Source organism: Alligator mississippiensis, chromosome 1, assembly GCF_030867095.1.
Source record: "Alligator mississippiensis isolate rAllMis1 chromosome 1, rAllMis1, whole genome shotgun sequence".
NCBI classification, from domain to species: Eukaryota; Metazoa; Chordata; order Crocodylia; family Alligatoridae; genus Alligator; species Alligator mississippiensis.
The window spans coordinates 262845912-262867589 of NC_081824.1; the positions used below are offsets into that span (position 1 = coordinate 262845912).

At 41.2% G+C, this 21678-nt stretch overlaps 1 protein-coding gene across 13 annotated transcripts in view; it reads left to right on the top strand.

Moving 5' to 3' along the window:
* Window positions 1-21678, top strand: part of ABI3BP (ABI family member 3 binding protein) — a 295005-nt gene that overhangs the window by 63571 nt on the left and 209756 nt on the right. For all 13 annotated transcript variants that reach the window (XM_059720568.1, XM_059720572.1, XM_059720574.1 and 10 more), the window contains exons 3-4: window positions 9285-9350; window positions 14686-14818. In XM_059720568.1, coding sequence (XP_059576551.1) covers window positions 9285-9350; window positions 14686-14818 — 199 coding nt within the window. The remainder of the gene's footprint in view (window positions 1-9284; window positions 9351-14685; window positions 14819-21678) is intronic.

A 21678-nucleotide genomic window follows, 5' to 3' on the forward strand; every position in this document is an offset into this window, starting at 1 on the left:
AAGTGGTTCTTTGTCCACTTAAGTCTAGCGATCCTTCCTACAAATTGTTCTACTTTCTTAAGAAAGATTCCTGATATTGCTAGCACCTTTGACGTGAAGAAACTCCAAGCTTCCTTTACATTCAGGTCCCTGAACCCTTCAGGTCAGTCGACTTCCCTAACTAGTTTTTTTTTTTTAATTGACAAAACTAGGTCCTTTTGAAATTGAGTATAAATCAATTGCCTCAGAATTAGTTACAGACATATTTGTATTTATCATTCCCTTTTCATTTATAGCATCTTGACTACTTACCAAAACCAAGTTGAAAATAGTATCCCTCTCTCATTGATTTAGCAGCTATTCAGTTCAGAAATTTGTCTGCTATTGCCTTCAAGAATATCAGGATTGTAGTAGCATTTGCTATGCATTCTGTATCTGGGGAGTAAATTTTCCCATTATGATACAGTTTTTGGAATCATTTCTCTCTCCGCACTGAAAACAGTAAGCTAGTACTGTATGTCCAATTTGATGGACATATGTCTATGTCAAACTCTATCCCTAAGGGCCAATAGCAAAGTCCCAGCACTTCCCAACAAACCATTTTTTAGCATTCTACCTGACCATGATAATGATGTAAACAGATTCTGTTTTGTCTGGGTTATCCTTCATTTTTTGCCCTCTTACACTTTTGCCTCTATTTCTGTCTTTCCTAAAAAGTTTGTATCCTTCAATGTTCTGTTTTTTTCAGTCACAATAATTATTCCAACAGACCAGAAAAATCACTATTATTTTTGCACAAGAATCTGGGGTAAAATAAGCCTTGAACTCAGAGGTATGGTGGCAATGGTATATGAAGCAGCATCATTGGCTACACTGCTGCTATTTTTGGGCTTCTCCTCCCCCTTCCAAGGGTTGGCAGCTGGGGCTCCTTTCCCAGTTACCTTCCCCTCCCTCTCCCCCTCCCCCTCATTATAATACTGCTTGAGCTAGAGAGCAGTCCTTAAAGAGCAAAACAATTAGCTTGCTGTTTCTTGTTAGTCATTCATATAATTTATGTAAGCAAAATTACTGAATTGCAGGCTTCATCCATAGGTATATACTAGGGATGACAGAGTCATGCTACAGTAGGGCAGTATGTTAGAGTTCTCTCTGTCCATTGACTGGTTATTCAAGCCCTGCAAGGTAAGGGGCTGGTCTCAGAGTGATGTTCATTTTTCCACATGGTAAAAATATTCTAAAAACTGTCACTGAGGTCCATGCTTTTGGGGAGTGCAAACCTACTATTTGATCAACATAAAGACTTACTGACCTTCTCACTAAAATGGGAGGGAAAATAAATTAACTGGGAATCAAGAACTAAACCTGCAATAGACTCCCTGGCGAGATCCAGATGTGCACACGTGTGGTTTGTTTCATAGTTGGTAGGGTTGGAAGGGACCTGAGCAGATCATCAAGTCCGACCCCCTGCCATGGCAGGAAAGAGTACTGGGGTCAAACAACCCCGGCGAGGTGTTCATCCAGCCTCCTCTTAAAGACCCCCAGGGTAGGAGCCAGCACCACTTCTCTTGGAAGTTGGTTCCAGATCCTAGCCACCCTGACTGTGAAGTAACGCCTTCGGATGTCTAGTCTAAACCTTCTCTAACAATTTGTGGCCCTTATTCCTTGTTACCCCAGGGGGCGCTAGGGGGAGCAGGGACTCTCCCAATGCCTGCTGCTCCCCCCTGACTAGTTTGTAAATGGCCGCTAGATCCCCCCTCAGCCTTCTCTTGTGGAGGCTGAACAGGTTCAGGTCCCTTAGCCTCTCCTTGTAGGGCCTGCCCTGCTGCCCCCGATCATGCAGGTGGCCGTCCTCTGAACCCTCTCAATGCTGGCCATGTCCCTTCTGAAGTGCGGCGCCCTGAACTGGACACAGTACTCCAACTGTGGCCTGACCAGTGCCGCATAGAGGGGGAAGGTCCTTGGACCTGCTTGAGATGCATCTGTGGATGCATGACAAGGTGTGGTTGGCCTTCCTGACCGCATCCCCACATTGTCGACCCATGTTCATTTTGGCATCAATAATGACTCCAAGATCCTTTTCTGCCTCTGTGCTGATGAGAAGGGAGTTCCCCAGCCTGTAGGTCTGCTGCTGGTTCTTCCCCCCAGGTGCAGCACCTTGCACTTGTCAGTGTTGAAACCCATCCTGTTCTCATCTGCCCACCCATGTAACCTGTCTAGGTCCGATTGCAGCCTATTCCTCCCTTCTAGCATGCCCACTTCCCCACACATCTTAGTGTCGTCTGCGAATTTGAACAGGGTGCTTTTTTCCCCCTCGTCCAGGTCGCCGATGAAGATGTTAAACAGTGCAGGCCTGAGGACCAAGCCCTGGGGGACCCCACTGCCTACATCCCTCCAGGTCGAAAATGACCCATCCACTACCACTGTCTGAGTGCGGCCCACCAGCCAGTTAGCGACCCATTTGACTGTGTAGATGTCGACGCCACAGTCCCCTAGTTTTTTAATGAGAATGGGGTGAGACACAGTGTCAGAGGCTTTCCTAAAGTCCAGAAAGACTATGTCCACTACGACACCTGTGTCCAGGGATTTTGTGACCTGGTCATAGAAGGCCACCAGGTTGGTCTGACAGGACCTGCCCCTAATGAATCCGTGTTGGTTGCCCCTAAGCATAATCTCCCCTGCTGGCCCCTTGCAGACATGCACCAGGATAATTCTCCCAAAAAGCTTACCCAGGATCGAGGTAAGACTAACTGGCCTATAGTTTCCTGGGTCCTCCTTCCTCCCTTTTTTGAAAATGGGAACCACGTTGGCCCTTTTCCAGTCCTCTGGAACCACACCAGACTCTGCAAACCAATTTGTAGCACCACAAACCGCACAAGTTGCACATTAATCAGTGCATAGTGCTGCTAATTTGCAGCACCAGGCCAAAATTTGCTACTGGGATTCTCCAGTAGCAAAAAAAAAATCCTGGGGAAAAATGCTGTGCAACCCATGCCCAGGTCTGCCTGCTTTCCCATCTTGTGCACTGTGGAGCCCCCATTCTAAGGCACCCTGTACCCCAGCTTCCTGGCTGGCTGGGGCTCAGTCAAGATGGGGGAGCAGGCAGCCCTGAGCTGGCTGTTCCCCTGTCTCTGTGTGCCTCAGCTCAGGGGCTTCACTTTGAAGCCCTGGCTCCAGGGCACCCTGTGCCCCAGCCAGCCTCTCCTTGCCTGGCTGGGGCACAGTGTGTCTCAAGATAGGGGAGCAGGCAGCCTTGGACTGGCATGCAGAGGCAGGAGACAGCCTCCACTGAGGCACACGAAGATAGGGGAGCAGCTAGCCCAAGGCTGCCTGCTCCCCTGTCTCGAGACACACTGCACCCCAGCCAGGTGGCGAGCAGCTGGCTGAGGCTTAGAGTGCCTCATTGTGGAGGCTCTGTATTGTGCAGAGATGGGGGTGCAGGCAGTCCTTGGCGACCTGCTCCCCCATCTCCATATGCCACTCTCTTAGTGGCCAGAGCTCACAGTGCCTCAGCACAGGGGATGGCTGCTGAAACACCCTGTACCCCAGCCAGCACTCCCTGCAGCATGTGGAGCAACAGGACAGTGTCCCACTGCAAAGCACACAGGCAGGGTGGGCAGGGAGTGTAGGTGTTCAAAGATAAAATCCTGGCACCACTGAAATCAACAGGAGTTTTGTCAAAGGGTCAAGATTTCACACAAATGTTTATATCCAAAATTTAGTTTTTATTAAAATAAAGGATGGACAGGGGCACATGGAGAGGAGATGTCATGTAAGTCCACTAAGTCCCTGGTTAGTTTTGACAGTTCTTGAACACAGTAAAACTAGCAGACATACTTCATCCAAACAACTGCAGCACAAAGTAGCTGCACAGATTTGTGCTGCTACTATTTGTGGGCACACCCCTGCTTATGTGGACCTGGCCACTCTGTGACATGGAGCAAGTACTCCACTTTTCTTTGCATCAGCTTTCCCATATGTACAATAAATAATATCTCCTTGTCTCACAGAGATATTTTAAGGGAATATGTTATTCGTTATGTGTGTGGTGCCTGGATGCTTTATACAATACAAATAACTAAAGTTCTTCTGCTAAATTGGAAAATGACTTCTAATTCAGAAACTCAAAGCATATTTTTGCATTAAAATATATGTATTAGCTCTGTTTTGAATCAGATCTTAGTGTTGAGTCTACACCACCATGTAAACTGTTCTGTCTGGTGAAATCATTCCAGATTCTAAATCATTCCCTTAACAATAATGAACACATTTTAACACATAATTGACTTCAGTTTAGTTTAATATTAGGATCTGAACCTCAGACAATGGGTGCTTCTTAGTTTTGTCTAGAAAAAAGTCCCTTTAAAGATGCTGTTATTGAGCAAATTGTGAGTTTGGTGGAAAATGTGGATATGCTGTATTCTTGCCAATCCACAAGATGAGTTAGCAACCAACGCCCAACATACAATATTTCTGCTGGGAATAGATTTCAAATATAGAACACAAACACCTGATACAATGAACAACTGGTGATAAACATCAGCCCTGAATATTTATCTGAATTGTTCTGAAATGTGTGGTGGGAGACGTTTACTCTCCCTGATTTTAAATCCCTCCTGCTTTGTGGTAACACAGGTGGCCACACAGGTGATCTCAGACTTGGATTGCATCACTTTTTCTCAAATTTAAACAAAGTTTTTCCTGCCCAAGGCTTAGGTAAGAGGATCCCCTCCTCCCCCCCTGGATGAACTTGAATCACTTGTGGAAAAGGCAGGGTAACACTACCAACTTCCAACAGTCTAGATAACATCTACCAAGCAGCCAGTAGGCATTTTAAAATGAAAACACATGCTGTTTAGTGCAATCTTAGTGCATTCCGAGAAGTACCATGCACATTTCATGAGCCAAACTAAAAAAAAATGAGGCAAGACCTGGAATCAAGTTTGTTTCTTCAGGAGTCCATTTTATGTGACATTAAAAGGCCACATGATCTCACTCACAAATGCATTTGAATTTCCAGCTGAGGATTAGATATGGAACATGGGAAGACCACATCAGTACTTCCAAGTCAGACACCTCAATCCATTTTTGTAGGCACTAATGCAAATGTAGCTAGATTTCTACAGGTTCTGAATGTCCACCACTCTCGGATTTGGTTTCACACTTTTGAAAATCAAGGCATTAATTTATGTTCCTAATTACGGAACTGAAAATGTTGGCTATGGGTTGTAACTTGCATAGGTGGTCTGTATTGTAGCGAGCTGGATCCTGTGAGTCAGAACTGTTACTCTGCTTCTTGTTTTGATGCTGTTTATCTGATTTTGGGGAGGTCATTCAGGCTTACTTTTTCAAGTGCCCGTTCATTTTGGGTGTCCAGTATCTGGCCTGATTTTTAAAAGGTGTTGAAAACTCATCACTCCAGTAAACTTTAGTGGGAGCTGTTAATAATCAGCTCTTGGAAAATTCAGGTATAGGGATCTAAAGTTGGGCACCAGCATAAGTATAAACTTCTGAAAAATATAAGGCCTCAGTCTCTCTTACCTGTGTTTATCCCTCTGAAAAATCTCTATCCTAGAGGGATAGGTATTGTGGTGTGTAATGGTTGCAAACAGCTTTGAGCCTGGATAAAGACAGCATACTGCAAAGTGTGCTGCAAACTGTTCTCTTTCTAAAAAATCTTAAAAGGTCAAAAATGTTGTGTTTCAAATTAAGGGATGATTAGAGTTGTGTCAGCCATTGTTTAATTTTAACTGCTTCTGTATTTTCTCATTTGTGCCACAACAGTAACATAGACTTACAGTCAATGCAGTAAAATCAATGCAACCATCATAGCAGATGCACTTAAACTGGTTTATTCCTCACTTGGTACAGTTTAAGTTAGAGGTAGGCTAAACCAATGTAAAAGCGAGGGTTAACATTGTTTGAGTATACCTATATTATGGGTTTTTGTCAGTTCAGCTAAATTTCCCCAAACTGTAACGATCATCACCATCTCAACATTGTTTTAATCAAATAGTGTATTATTCTAAGCTGTGGGGTGAAGTTATCTGGTGCTCAGTGCCAGAAACATCATTTGAACTTCTGGCCTCTCACCACATGAGTTTGTGCTCTTCCAGATAGTATCAAGTGTACTGAAAATTTGTTAGCCCTTGTGTAAAAATAACAGTGAAGCTTGATTTGCTCCATTTCATGGTTTCCTATGAAGAACGATATTTCCACAGGATTTACAAGCTGGTTCTCCATCAACACATGCAGCCAACAAATGACTCTGACACTGAAACAGCTGCAGCTGTATTTGCAACTCCTGCCTTATGGAACTGGAATGCTATTCTAGCAGGGCTAAATGTGAAACCCAAACTTCTCAACTATTCAGAAACCTTTGCTTTTATTTAGCCGGCCATTAGCCAGGTGATTTACTTCTTTATCTTTTTTTAAACAAAACACGCCTAGCTTTTTACAGCAAGTTGTACAGTTCATTCCCAGGCCAAAAAAGGAAAGTTTAAATTGGAACAAATATTGAGATGACAAATTGAAAGAGAAAAGGTTGACAAGAATTTTTAGGAGCGTTTCTTCTAAGAAAAAACCCCAAGGTTAAATTTAAAAGCTATGTAAATATTGGAAAGTGTGATGGGCGTACAATTGGCTGGCACCCAGACAACTCTACTAGAGCAGAATTTTGCTAAGTATAAGTTTGCTATCACATAAATATTTTTTTCTATCATAACAGTACCCAAGATTCCCATTTCCCAAGGTGCCTGTTGTACTGAATGCTATACCAATGCATAGAACAGGGTAGGCCACCCCTGGCACAGGTGCCAGAGTGTGCGCAAAGGCATTTTGCTTGGCACATGTGCCTCAGGGTAGATGGCAGGGAAGTGGCTGTGCTGCCATAACAAGGATTGGGGGCTCATGGCTCCCCCACTGTCTGCCCTGGCACACCAACATCTTACAAGTCAAGGTTGTGGGTGCCTTTGGCACTCTGCCCCAAAACATTGCTGATCCCTGGCATAGAACATAATACTGGTAGGAAGTTTATAACAGCATTAATTTCACTTATATAGTGTCTCTGTCCAAAATTATCATAGTACTTCAACAACTAAACCTCCAAAATCCTTTTGAGGCAGGTAACTAACATATTTATTTCATTGTAGGGGCATGGAAACTGAGTCATATTCCAAAGGATTTGCCCACATTCACCAAAGGAGTCAGCAGTCAAGTAGAGATTAGAACAAACACATCTTATTCCCAGGCATTTGTAACCCAAGGGTCATGAATATATATACAATGCTTTATTATCACTCTGCAGATTATACTGTGCCCAGCATTGTGGTACCTTTGTCTACATTAGTAATGCTACAGTGCAAACTAAAACAACTATTTATTGAGAAGCTGACTGCTACAGGAAAACTTCAAGGAAGATGTAATTTTGTAATAGGCTATACATAGTACAAAATTAAATTAAAGATGAAAAATCAAATTATTTTCTGGGAGATACACACGTGATTACTGTGGTCATTAAAATTATTTTATAGGTTTAAGGAGTATCTGTCTCAATCTACATAAGTATATTATGCATCTTTTAAAAATTATGCATCATTCTCAGAATTCTAATCTTATGCCACTTGAATTTTCTATGGAACCAAAACTTCTGAACAGCTATGGGGGGAACTGTGGGTTTACATGTGACTAAAGTATTTGTTCTAGTGAAGCTGCAAGGAAAAATATTCAGAGTAAGTAATTTCTAGTGTAAGTAGAATAATTAGAATAATTGGCTATTTCATGAGATCTAATATTAGTGTGTTTGAATTTCATACATCTGATGAGATCAGCAAAGTGCTTTTCTCCTCTGAACAGCATTGCACAATTATTTGTGTGCGCTGCCTTGTGACAAGTTTCTCCCTAACTTTGCAGAATCTTTTTCCTCCCATATCCCTTACCCCTGTTAGAGATATATTGACCTTACTATGTCATGGTCTGAATATTATGGCGCTACTTAGCTGGTGTGGCTGTGGTTTAGCTAACTTCAATCCTTGACACATGCAACAGAAAAGGTAGAAGAAACATTACTGGAAAAATTAAAGTCACTAAATAAGAAGTAGTAAAAATTATTATGCAATATTGCTGTATTGAAGCTTTGGGTCATTCTCTTTTTCTTAAATGTTCATGATTGTTAAAGAGACTTCAGCAGCATCTCATTTAAAAAAAAGTTTCAGAGTAGCATTGTTATAGTTAAGATCATTGCAGCTTACGGCTGTGTTCATGAAGGGATATGAAACATCATTGTAGATTTCTGTATCATACATTTTAATAAGGAATGGGCAGAATCATCATAAAAAAATTCAACTTCTGCTATGTGACTCATAGCAGAGCAAAAGGGAAAACATGAAGACTATGAATAGGACATCTGGTAGTTGGAGTCAGTGATTAAGGGCTTTTTTATACTGGGGATAGGGTAATGGCTGGATATGATCTATTTTATAGTTAATTGTTATCAGTTTGATACTATTTTAATGTCTGTAAAACCCTGGCCCAGGAAGTCCTCCTTATAAAGCAGCACCAGGAATTTCAATAGGGAGCCAGCATTCAGGCTTGTTCTATTTTATAAAGTTTAGCCAGGTTCTTAGGATGGATACAGACTGCAATCTTTCCCTGCTTCTGGCCAAAACAACTATCCCAATATAGCCTGCCAACAGAAAAATACTTTTGTCCACTTACTTTGTTTTTTATGTCCATGCAAGAAGAAAAGCTACTCCTTGCTGTTAAATGCTGCATTTTCATAAGGGGGCTCTGCCAACATAGCAACACTAGCATGGCTATAGTAGCAGAGGGTCTATTGTAGATGAGCCTCCTCAGATACTATGGCAATGTGAACTATATAATGGCTAATACAAAAGCCTTTACCTACTGCTATGCTGTTCCAAACTGGACTGGTTATTGATGTATCAAGAGCTGTTCATGTGATGAAATTCCCCGTTATGTCTATGAGTATAACAATATCATTAGAATTATACTAATACATGTCCCTTTCTGGACACTCTTATTGTTGAATAATAATTTCCATATGAATACTTATACTGATGTGATCATAGCTACATATCTGTAGGGACGTGTCTTTTATTAAAATCTCTCTGATGGCGTTTCAGATGTTTCTAGATACTCAGTGAATAAATCATAATATACATGTGCCCACAGATTGTAATAAATTATTAAACAAGAATTGAATGTGCTTAACTGTTCACCATGAATAATAAATTGATTGACTTTTACAAACCGTAAATTCATACTAATTATAGGTTTTTTATTTCTAGATGCAGAGCCAAGGTACTTGATTGTAGTGCGACCTGCACGCACTTCAAATAAGAAAACCTGCTCAGGTAATGTAATATTGCCGTGACTCTTTCAACGTCAAATAAAGACAATGTTGTTTATATAATGGAACTGAAAGGGCCATATTTTAAAGAGTGAGTCTCCAAGTGAGGTAGCCAAATCCACGTTTGAGTAATTTAAAATAAAAATTTTAAGCATACATATCTAGGCAGTGCTTTGGTTTATATATATATTAAAACACACAGATGTAATACATGAAGGCTCTTATACTGACTTCTTGGATAAAAAATGTGAGATTTAAAATACTAAGTTTCCATTTTTTAGAATACGGAGACCAAAAGTGTGTAGGAAAATGTTGTCTTGGTTGGTTTAACGTTGATGCTCAGTTTTAAACAATAATTTTGCTTTGAACTATACTAATTTAAACATGGGAGGATCTATGATCCCCAAGCTATGGGGAAGCATGGTCACTCTTGAAGATAGGCTACAGATAGAGGTGGACCTAGACAGGCTAGCAAGTTGAGTGGATCGGAACCTGATGAAGTTCAACATCGAGAAATGTAAAGTGCTCCACCTTGGGACGAGCAACCCCCAACACATGGCATCTGTCTCTGCTGCTGGCAGCTGCCTAGGGCTGCCATGCACACTCCAGGCCTTGGCAGTAGCTGCAGCAGCCAGTGGCAGGGGCAAAGTGGCCATGCAGAGTGGGCTGGCAGATCCCAGGGGCTGCCACACAGGGCCTGCTCCCAGCCAGGTCCAGCCTCTGTGCGCAGGGGATACAGCCTGTCCCAAAATGCTCTTTAGAAACTTGAATGACATTCATGCCTTAAAGGAAGGACCTTATACACATTATCAGAGAACTGCTAACCTCCCTAATACATTCTGCAGAAGGGAAAAGCCACAAGAGTGGTGTTAAGAAGTTTTGAGTTCTTTTCCTGTATCATAATTAGCAAGTCATTTATGCTATTAGCGCTTTAATTCCTCCTCTTAATATGTAGATAACTCTCTGCTTCCAAAATTAGTATTGTGAAAGATAAATTCATTAATATTTTTAAAGCATTTGAGAGCCTCAAATGAAACATTTCTAACCATCTATGGCTTTGAGGAACTAATTTCTCTACCCTCGCTTGCAGGCATGAAGCAATATTTTTATTCAATAGAGGCACATTAAAAGATGCAATAACTGATTTCTGTTAAGATATTGCATAAAAAATTAAACTGCCTAAAGCAACAGTTGAGGATTATTAACTTCATTAACTTCTGCAATCATAGGAAATTTTAATTAGATCAAGTTCACTAAATGATTTGTCTGAACCATTCTCCCAGGTGCAGCTTTGCTAACCTTAACTAATATAGATAACAGGGTCCTACCCCAGGGGTGGCCATAATGTCCCTGGACCTCTCTCAGTCCTTATTGCCCTGGCTGTATTTGGGCAATCTTCCCTTTTCCTCACCTGCCACACCTTGTTGAAATGATAACTTCAGAAAAGGGAGGCTGCCCCAAGGCTTCCCAGGTCAGATCTCCTCATGAGCATCAGTGTCACTGCTTATCCCCCTAAGGGCTAATCATAACCTCTGAACCTCCCTTACTGCTGCACCCATGCCTCGCAGGTATTTCCAGTCATCACTTAAGTGGGCATCTTGCCCCACACTTTAGGCCTCCACTCCCTTATTGGAGCCTCAGCCTTCCCAGCTTCTGCCTCCACTAATCTGGCTAGTCCCTCTAGCCTGGACCCACTGCACTAGGCCTGGCTCCTTGGGCTCCATCCCTTCTCTCAGGCTGTGGGCCCTCTGGCCCCAAGCTCTGCCCACCTCTGGGCTGTGGGCTCTCGCTCCCTGTTCTGCCTCTCTCAGGCTATGGGCTCCTGGCCCCAATCTCTGGCCCTTTCTCTGCCCCTCCTGGGCTGTGGGCAGACTAGTCCTCTATATTTCCTCTTTTCTCTCTCTTGCTGCAGTTGAGCTCCTACCCTATCAGGTTCTTCCTTGCAGTGCTGCAGCCTAGCCAGTAATTCCTCAGATCATATTTGTGCATGCATTTTTTTCTGTCCCAAGGACAGGAATTTCCATTTGCAGTTATTGAATTTCATCTGATTGATTGTGGACCATTTTTCCAGTCTATCCAGGTCATTCTGGATCCTAGACCTACCTTTCAGAGTATCTGCAACTTCACCTAATTTGGTGTCATTCAAAACTTTATTAAGTATGCATTCAATAATATCATCCAAATCATTTATTAAGATATTAAACAGTACTGGACCCAGGACAGGCCCCCTGAGGAACCCCACTTGATATCTCCTCCCATTTAGACATTGAGCCATTGATGTTTACTCACTGAGCATGATGATCTAACCAGTTATATATCCACATTACAGTATTATCATCTAGTCTGTATTTCCTAAGTTTAAGGAAAATGTTGTGGGAGACAATGTCAAGAGCCTTGCTAGAATCAAGTCAGATCACATCCACTTCTCTCTCCTGATGCACAGAGCCTGTCACCTTGTCACAGAAAAAATTAGATTGATTAGGCATCATTTACTCTTGATGAATCCATGCTGGCTGTTTCTGATTGCCTTGTTCTCCTCTAGGTATTTCACAGTAGATTCCTTGAGGACCTGCTCCATGAGCTTTCCAAGTACTGAGGTCAGACTGATAAAACTGTAAATTCCCTGGATCCTCCTTCTTCCCTTTCTTAAATGTGGGTACTAGATTTGTCCTTTTCCAGACACTGTGAGCAGTGTCTTGGGTGAGCAGCAGCTTACCTGACCTCCTCAAGTTCTCAAACAGGATAGCTGATGGCTCTGAAATTTCTTCAGTCAATTTCTTCAGTACCCTAGAGCGCATCCACTCTGACCCTGCCGAATTGAATGCATCTCATTTTTCTAAGTAACCCCCAATCTGTTCTTCCATTGTTTTAGGCTGTTTGAGTCTTTCCTTATCTTTGCTACCAGCTGTGCTTGTCATCTGGTTGCTGGTCCTATTTGTAAAGATGTAAGTGAAAAATGCATTAAATGCTTCTGTCTTCTCTGCATCATCCATAACTAGATTGCTTCCTGGATTCTGTTTGAGACCTATAGTGTCTTTGGCCTTTCTCTAACTCTTGATATTCTTGTAAAATCCATTTTTATTGCCCTTTATGTGCATTGCCAGTTGCATCTCAAACTGTACCTTAGCTGCCTTAATTTCCACCCCTCCTTTCCACATGGTTGTACAATACTCTTACACGCTTCCCTAGTACTATGACCAAATTTACACATTTTGTATGATTCCTTCTTGGGTTTCAACTCATTGAAGAGACTGCTGTTTAGCCAGGCTGGTCTCCTTTTACACTTCCCACTGTTTTGTTGTATCAGTTTGCTCCTGTGCCTCCTTAAAATACAGGCAGCTCTCATGGACTTCTTTTCGCCTTAAACTTTTCTCCTAGGGAATCCTGCCTACTAGCTCCGTTAATTTACTAGCATCTGCTTTTCTGAAATCCAGCATCATTATTTTGCTGCTGTCCTTTCTTCTTTCCCTTTGGACATATGAACTCTATAATTTTGTGGTCACTGTCACCCTGGTTACCTCTCACCTTCACATTCCTAACCATTTTTTTTTCCCTGTTTGTGAGCAGCTAGTCAAGAAGAACTTCCCTTCCAGTTGGCCTCTCTGCCATCTGTATTAAAAATGTCTCTCCAACACAATCCAAAAATTTGCTGGAGTTCTTGGGTACTGCTGGGTTTTCCTTGCAACAGATGTCCCTATAATTAAATTCCTCCATGAGAGCCAGGCCCTGCAATTTGGAAACTTCCATCCGTTGTTTAAAGAAGGTGTCATCTATCTCTTCCTCCTAGTTTGGTGGTCTACAGCAGACCCCAACCATGACATCCTTCCTGCTGCTCCCCCCTCTAACCTTTACCCAGAGGCTTTCAACAGGCATGATATTTGCATGAAGTGTCAGTCATATCAAATGAATGGAAGTTAAACCTTACTAGCATACTATTACATATTCCTAGAGCATGTGACACTTTACAGACAAACCATTTTAAAATGTTTCAGTTGAGTCTCTTTTATTTCCTTACTTTTGAAAAACTCTTGAGCCTGACTTTTATAGAGTTCAGAGAAAAAAAATAATTATGAGTTTTTCTAGGAATCTCTGAGTGATCTGACTTTGCTTTTTTAATTATAAATATCTCCATTTTAATATATATTGGGATACTGCTTACAATATATTAATATGTTGAAATTAATTTTAATTGTGTAGGTAACATTTTAAAGAATCAGCAGACTTCAAGTAGTTCAAGATATATTCGATAGACTTAGAGTGCAAATCATCTTTTCTCAAGAAAGTGCTTTAAGGTGAAGCTGTATAGTTACAGATAAGAAATGGACCTTTCTCTTCCATAAAAATTCATATGCATGTGATCCTTCTTTCCTCAAAGTAAATTAAGGAAATTATTTCACTGTAGAAAGGAGGAATGCCAAATAGCTTGAGAAATAAATGAGCTATGTAAAAAAAACATACATGTACACACCATCAAGCAGGAGAAAGGATAAATTAGTCTACAAAACAGGCAGATGTTTAGAGTTTTGCCCATTTAAAAATTTAGTTCATTCCACAGTATTTTGCTTCGCAGCATGCTTCCTCTGGATGGGAAACAAAATGTGAATATGCTTCTCATCAATGTAGCACACTACGCCTACAACAGGGATTCTCCTGCTACCCACAAATTACTTAGTCACACGTCCTTGCAATTTTTCTTGGAAATCCCTTTAGAGCTCATAAATACTATTCCTTAACTCTCTTAAGGTACTGCTGATGAAAGATGGGAGGCATAAAGAGGCACAAATCTTGAATCCAAATTTGCTCCATGACAATGCATAGCACTTGGTAGATCACTACCTTTTTAAAGCCTTACCTAGATGTTTTTTTTCAACTATAGAAGAATGGCTATAGAACTGTTTTCAGGCAAAGATAAACTCCAAATATTGCATAAGAGTTTATGGCTTAAGGAAAGACATGTAGCCAGATTATAGGCACCACTTGCAGCCTGCCAACAACTCTAAGGCAAGTAAGCTGGTAGGTTTCATTGTCCTCCTGGCAAAAAAGAAATCACTCAATATAAATCAGCACTGGATATAAATCTAGTAGTACTGATGATTCTTACTAAGGAGATGTGTAGTACTATAATCACTTGGAAATTGAATATTTTCTCTCAGAATTGAGAGGGAAGGGTGCTCACATCAAGTCAAATATAATTGCCCTGCATTATACATTCCCTTTGAATTGACAGGGGAATTTAAATCTTAATTTATGTTGTTGTTGTTGTCACCCCACTACAAGTTCTTACCCCAAAACACAGGAGAGAAATTAAGTGTAATTGGTATTGTCTTTTTCTTGCACAGGTCAGACCAAGATGTCCAAACCTCTGCAACTGGTAGTTGGCACTTTGACCCCATCCTCTGTCTTCCTTTCCTGGGGCATCCTAGTCAATCCACATCATGACTGGACTGCAATGAGTAACTGTGCTAGTGACAGGTAAATATACCCAAAGACAGGGTCTGTGAAACTCATGCAATATTTCATTTGACATTTAAAACTGAAGAGTATGAAGGTAAGCAGCTGACCAAAATTTGACAACAGCAATCATATCAGCACTGATTAAGGCAAGCATTTATCTACCAAAATTTTGTTGCTATTCACATTTAGATCCTTTGTTCTTGAGAAGTCTCTGGTCCTGAGTCATACTTCAGTTACACTACTACAAATCAAGAGTAACACAATTTAAGTCAGCGGAAATACACTACTGCTACCCCATCCAAGCACAAGTTAAATCACTTATCATCTGCACAAGCCTGATAGAGGAAAAAACAAATTAAGATATTTTTTAATAATGCTTGATTTTATTGTTTCCTGTATCTGTCCTTTTGAATTTGTTAATTTCCTATTATTGATAGCTTCCACCTGGAGTAGAATGTAAATTATTAGGATTGGACCTAATTAGCACTGTACCTAAGTATTAGGATTTTGCTGGATTATGCCAACTAATTAGCGAGAATAAGAGACTGGGTCATCAGGTCAGAAAGGTTTGACTTGTTCACCAGGTGGCTATTTCTAGAGAGGTCAGGGTGTTAAGCAGCTTTGTCGGCTAAGTGGACTGTGAAATTTTAAGCAACTCTCTCCAAATGAAAACAATATAGATGCAGTTCATGAACTGACTGCCTTGTAGGAAGGAAGTGTTTGTTTTTTTTCTCAGGTCTCTCTTTTTGGGTATTCCCTTTATGTCCCCCATGACTTCTGGCAGAGGGGCAAATACTGTCTTTATTTCTAGCCCCTCTGTTGAGCCCCATTGAATCAAGTGAGGCTTCAGGGAGTGAGTGAACAGAGTGTTTGTGCCCCATTATCCTGTTTCATGTCATTTCCTGTGCTTTGGAATAGCTTCCCCAGCTGCATGAACCCAATGACCTGCATGCCTTCCTTGAAATCTCTTTTTATTAATCCACTACTTTTGCTTGACTTGTTATCCCTGCAAATGCTAACACCATCTGTTACCATTCTTATTCTAGATCCTTTCCTATATCTGTCTAGTTAGAACCCAATCTTGTTCCCCTTGAACCTAATGGTGAAACGTTTGCTAATGTCATCCAACTGGATATGGGCACTTACAGCTTTATCTGAATCCCAGTGAAACTGGTGGAACTTTACATTGACTGAATTATACTTTGGATCATACCCACAGGATCAGAAGTTTCTTAAGGCAGGGAACTTTTCTATTTTTAAAATTTAAGTGGAAAGACAGCAAGAGACTTCAGAGACAATGCCCAGCATATGCCCACCCAGCAAGAGATAGTAAGTGCATAGATTGTCGCTTCCTTTGGTCAGTATGGGTAAGCAGGGAACGATAACATTTTCTTAAATATTCTCAACCCAAACATTAAACTTGCCATTTAACATACTTAACAGCACTTTCCACTAGGTTGTAGAGTGAGTGAATTATGTTTTCTCCTTGCCACCTACTGTGCTGAACTGTATTTAAGTGTGTTTTTATTCAGATTAGACATTTGCTTTCCTCCTCCAATAATGCATAAAGCTCATCTGTACCATATCCATTTCTCAAGTCTTCCAAAGTTCAGGTGCTTTCAAGAGTTCTTGAAACTCTTCTCCCACTTCTCTACAATATCATATTGACAAGTGCTGAATTGGACATTTCCAAGGTTGATAAACCCCATATTTGGGCTACCTTTTCTATTTAGAGAATTAGTTTGAAAGGAGAAGGAGAAAGGGTGGAGATAAAATAAAGTTTGATATGCTTTTTCCTTCTGCCCCCTCCCCACCACCACTGCACTGCATACTTGCAACCCCCAGTGCTGCATGGCATGCCCATGTGCACGTTTCATCACTGCACTGTATGCTTGTGACCACCCACCCCAACATCCACCCAAGGCTGCACTGCATGCCCTGGCCTCACCTCCAGCTCCCTACATTGCTCTATTGCCCTGTCCCTTGGAGATGGCACAGGAAGCAGCAGCTGGAGGAGCAAGAGGGAACCCAAAAACTCAGACTGTCTTTGCAGCCCCAGTGATGGGAGGAGTGGAGCTAGGTGGGAGTCCAGGGGCTGTAACTTAACCACTTGCAGGCTACATGCATCCCAGAGGCCACCAGTAGGAAATCTAGTTAATCCTGCATTTTGAAACATCATGTTGACTGTATTTAAAGTGTTAATATTCTACTGTTGCGGTTAGCTGCTGCTGTTTACCAGCAGTGTGTGGTAAATGTATTGTCCTAGCAAAATGCATGCATTCATATCCACATTAGGGTTGGAAACTTTACCTCTGGGTGTCCTGAAGCAGAGTCAGTGTTTTCAGTGACGCAAATTTTACCATCTGACAGATGTCCGGATGGTCATTAGGCTGTTATACAAATGTTGCATAATGTGGTCTAGTTGGACACATCACTGACTTTGGAGATGGAAACCATATGGTACAACATTGGCCAAGTTCCTCCCTAGAGTAACTCTGACTTCAGTGGAATTACTCCTTGGAAAATTTGGCAGTGTGAGCAGATGGCATGAAGGAATATTGAACCAGTAGGTGTCATATTTCCAGGGAAATCATTGACTATGTTATAACTCTTTTATTAGGTCAGTGAAGTTTCTATGTATATGTTGCAGTTATACCACTTTCATCACATGTCAAGAAATATACATGTTTAAAAAGTCTAGCCATATGCTTGACAAGAGATTTACCTATGGAATTTCTTACAGGTGAACTTCACGTTGCTTCCATATCATTCTGGTATCTCCCTCTGACACTTTTCAACATTACTAAATGAAGAGCTTGCTTAATGCCCTCTGCCTCCTGCAAGGTGCTCAATGTCCTTAGCAGCTAATAAAATGATTGAAGACACGCTGTATTACTTTGGATAGTACTCAGTTCTTTGCAGACTCAGAGTCAAAGCTTCCTAGCTTTGCTCTATTTGATAGGAAAACTTTCATTCAAAGTCTTAAGACTCGGGCCACATCTACATGAGATGCTGACTACACAGTAGTTCATTGCTGCTGTGCAGTCAGTGTCACCTAAAAGCTGTTTGGTAATGCTATTGCACAGTAACTCTGGTTACTGCACAGTCAGCGTCTCATGTGGACATGGCCTGTGTGTATGGAGAAGGAATAGTATTTATTTTTGTGTCTTAAATGCAAAACACCGTTAAGTAGGGTGACTATACATCCTGGTTTGGCCACAACAGTCCCAGATTTTGTAGGCCATCCCAGCATCCTGGCTGGTTGGTGAATATTGAAACAAAAGTTCCCGAATTGGCTGCTGCAGGCAGAGGCCGGTGAGCAGGGGCACAGGGCACACTCCAGCATGGAGACGGAATGGGGAGTGTCCTAACATTGTCCTAAGACTCTCTCAGCATTGAGAAAAGAATTTGGCAGGCTGAATTTTCCTGCCTCACAGTGCCGGCCTTAGGTGTGGGCCACGTGAGTGACTGCCCAGAGCACTGTGGTCAGGCAGCAGCAGTGCCTGCCCACATGCCTGGCTGGCATACGATGCCACTTCGCCTCCCTGCCAGACTGTCTCTCACGCCCCTGCCCGCCTGCCTCTGTGTCTGCCTGCAGCAGAGCTGCTGACTTGCAGGGTTGGGGGCAGTGTCCCAGATTTCCTTAAAAATAATATGGTCACCCTACTATTACGGCAGTGTCGCGCTTATATAATTAAACATCTCAAGGTCAAGAAGTACAACAGTGCCACCCTCAGTGTTAACTCAGCTTTATGTCATATCCTGTATTTTTGTGGCAGTCAGATGAGGGATAGGACAAAGTCAAAGGACTCTTCACCTTCTTCCGTTTTGTGTCCCCATACACATGTTAAACACAGCTTGGCATTGTACTTGGATAAGTGCAGAAATGTGCCTCATCTAGTGTGCCTGGGGCATGAGCAACTATGTAGGTCTCAGGAGGTAGGGACTCCCTACTAGGGAGAACTTTGAAACTTGACCAGATGGAAGAAGAGAAGAGAACACTGGTCTATACCATCTTAAAGGTGCACTAAATGTCTCCTTGTCTAGCAGATCTGCCCTGGGTCTTCCCTGTAGCACAGCTTGTCTGGACCTTTCCATAGCTAAGAGCAGCTCCCTGTTATGCCTGTACTTAAGAGGCATAGTTGGACCTTTCCTCAGAAGAAAAAGGAACAGAAAGTATTGTGTGTGCATAACATGACTGGGTTAAGAACTTTGCAAAATGTATATTGACGTTTCCTGAAATGTCATGCAATTTTAATTGTCTTAATGTTGCAACAATGAGGGGAGGTCAGAGAGGATTGGTCATTTTATTTCCCATGGTAAGTAGAAATAAGGCATGAAAAATCTAAACCATTTTGTTGCCTTGTGGAACGTGCTTATACATTTCCTTAAATCCAAATAGCTAGCTGTACATGCATCCAGCTGTGAGGAGCTACAGTGTCATTAAGCACGCAGCTTACAACTTAATGAAACATTCTTCTGTGAATTTTCATTCCTGTGTCGTGCCTCTACAAAATTCCTCAGTGAAAACTATTGCCACACTTAGTTTAACATTTTGAAGTTCGGTTCTTACCATCAGAAAAACAATGCTGAAATTTGTTTGAGCAAGGGAAAATGCATTGGCTACCATCATTCCATATGTTGAAAAATCAAAGTCATTTTGATAAATTTATCCAAAAAAGACATATATTTAAGAATATGAGGGTCATGTGACTATTGAAATTGTTTAGACAGGAATGATCCTATGTTGAGCAGGGATTTGGTTTAGGTGACCTCTTGGGGGTCATTTCCAATCCAGTTTTTTCTATGATTCTATATATGTCAGTGGCACTGGCTTTCAGAAGAAACTTGGCTATACTGGGGGAATAATTAATCTGACTGTATGCATACCCTTGAAAAGAACAAAGTAAAACTTAAATAGCAGAGTGAAACAATTTTTCTAATTATTTTGTTATAGTAATAATAAGGTTATTTGAAACAATAGCAAAGTAAAAAAAAATAGCATGTAATTAGCAAGTTGGTAGAGTTCTCTTAATTAAACTTACCCATTTTCCTTGAAGAAATCACACTGAAATGACCAGCATTGGTTTTATATCCTGTTTTCTATGAGAATACTGACTGAATCTGTTAAATAAATCACAGATTAGGTATGTTCACAATTCATCTAGGTCTAATTGGAAATAATGGCTCTTTATTCCTATGTGTGACTAAATTAGCTATGATTAGATTGTTTTGAATTTTGGTTTGGATAAACTTCCAAAACAAAATTGCAGTATTTATACAAACCAAGTTGGTCTGGCAATTAGGCTGGAAATCTCATAAGACAGTCTGTTGTACAAGATTTTCAGTATTTAATGGTTTTGGCCCAGATACTTTGGCAGCGTTGGTGTTACTGATATTGAATAACTCTTCAGAAACTGGGGAGTCTGGCTGCAGAGAGAGATAGTTGGTTGATCATTTGACGGATGAAAGTGAAATCACAGGGGCACTGGAAAGACAATGTCATTGAAACTGGATCAGAAGGATTTGCATGCCTGCCCCAGAATTTAGGACTTGATCCTGTTGTCCAAATTCAGTACGAGCACAAATGAGTCTTTGGATGACAGCAATGCATTTGAAAATATTTAGATACATTGTATGGATGCTACTCCTTTGAAGAGCTGCTATTCACTGTCTTGGTTAGTAAGCATATAAAAATGGAAACTAAAGTTGACTGTTGGCCTCACTCTCCAGTAGCTTGTGCATTATGATATCATTTACATGGCTAACAATAGAGTACAGAAGAGAGGCAACATGCCTGTAGGTAGGATGGAAATCTTTTACAGTCACTTTGACCAGGTGTGAATAGCTCTGCAGATTGTGAGGCAGAAGAAAACTAAGCCCAAGGAGGGTGTTTTGAATGAAGATTGCCTTTGTCTTTTTTCCTCTATTTCTGTTGTTGCTCTTTTACCATTATCTTCATTTGGAATTGTATGGATATATCTGTATTGGGGAGGAATATGGCATGTATCTGAGGAAGTATGTTGGCTGACAATTTCAAGAAAGATCATTTCATGGTGTGTTAAACCTCCACATATAGGAAGATCACCTTGGATGACTTGGGCTGTGTATTTCTTTACCCCACTCATTTGCCCGTCATTTTTAGACAGCACTAACGCTAGTAACAGATACAATACTTCTGTCCTCTTGACATTTTGGATTGTTGAAGTAGGTGAGCTTAGTTGCCACATGAAGAAAGAGGGATGAAATGCATCGTCAGAGATCTCCTGAAGAACCTCATTTAGATGCACTTTATGATGTGGGAAAACAGTGCTCATTAGAGAGTCATTTTTATAGGACTCACCTAACATACAGTCATATATTATAGAATATGGGCAGGAGCAGAGAACCCAGTGAACTTTAAGATATATTAATGAATACTTACTGCAGAAAGATTCAGAGTAATGGGCCAGAAATATGTTCTGATAAAAGGTACTCCTCACATCAAAAAATATTCTTAATGCTATCTGAATAGGCAAATCTGGACTGATTTTATGTACATGCAAAATACCTACTCTGCAATAAATTTTTGTGACGACTATGATAACACCTGCCTTGAATTCTGTGTTTTCTTTGTTTATGCATTAGAGCCAGCATTATATTCTCTCTCTCTCTCATATACATACCACACAGGACTGGTGGGCTGACTTGATTTGAGTATTGTAGCAGTGTGTGTTCCGTGCCCACTTCACTGGGACAAATTCCATTTCACTTCTTCACCCTATTGTTTGCTGGATCTGCAAAAGGGTTTCTCCGGTTTCTTCCAAAGGAAGCAAACATGGGCTTGGCAATTTATGATGAACATCCTAATGTAAAATATACAGTTTTCTCTGTGAACT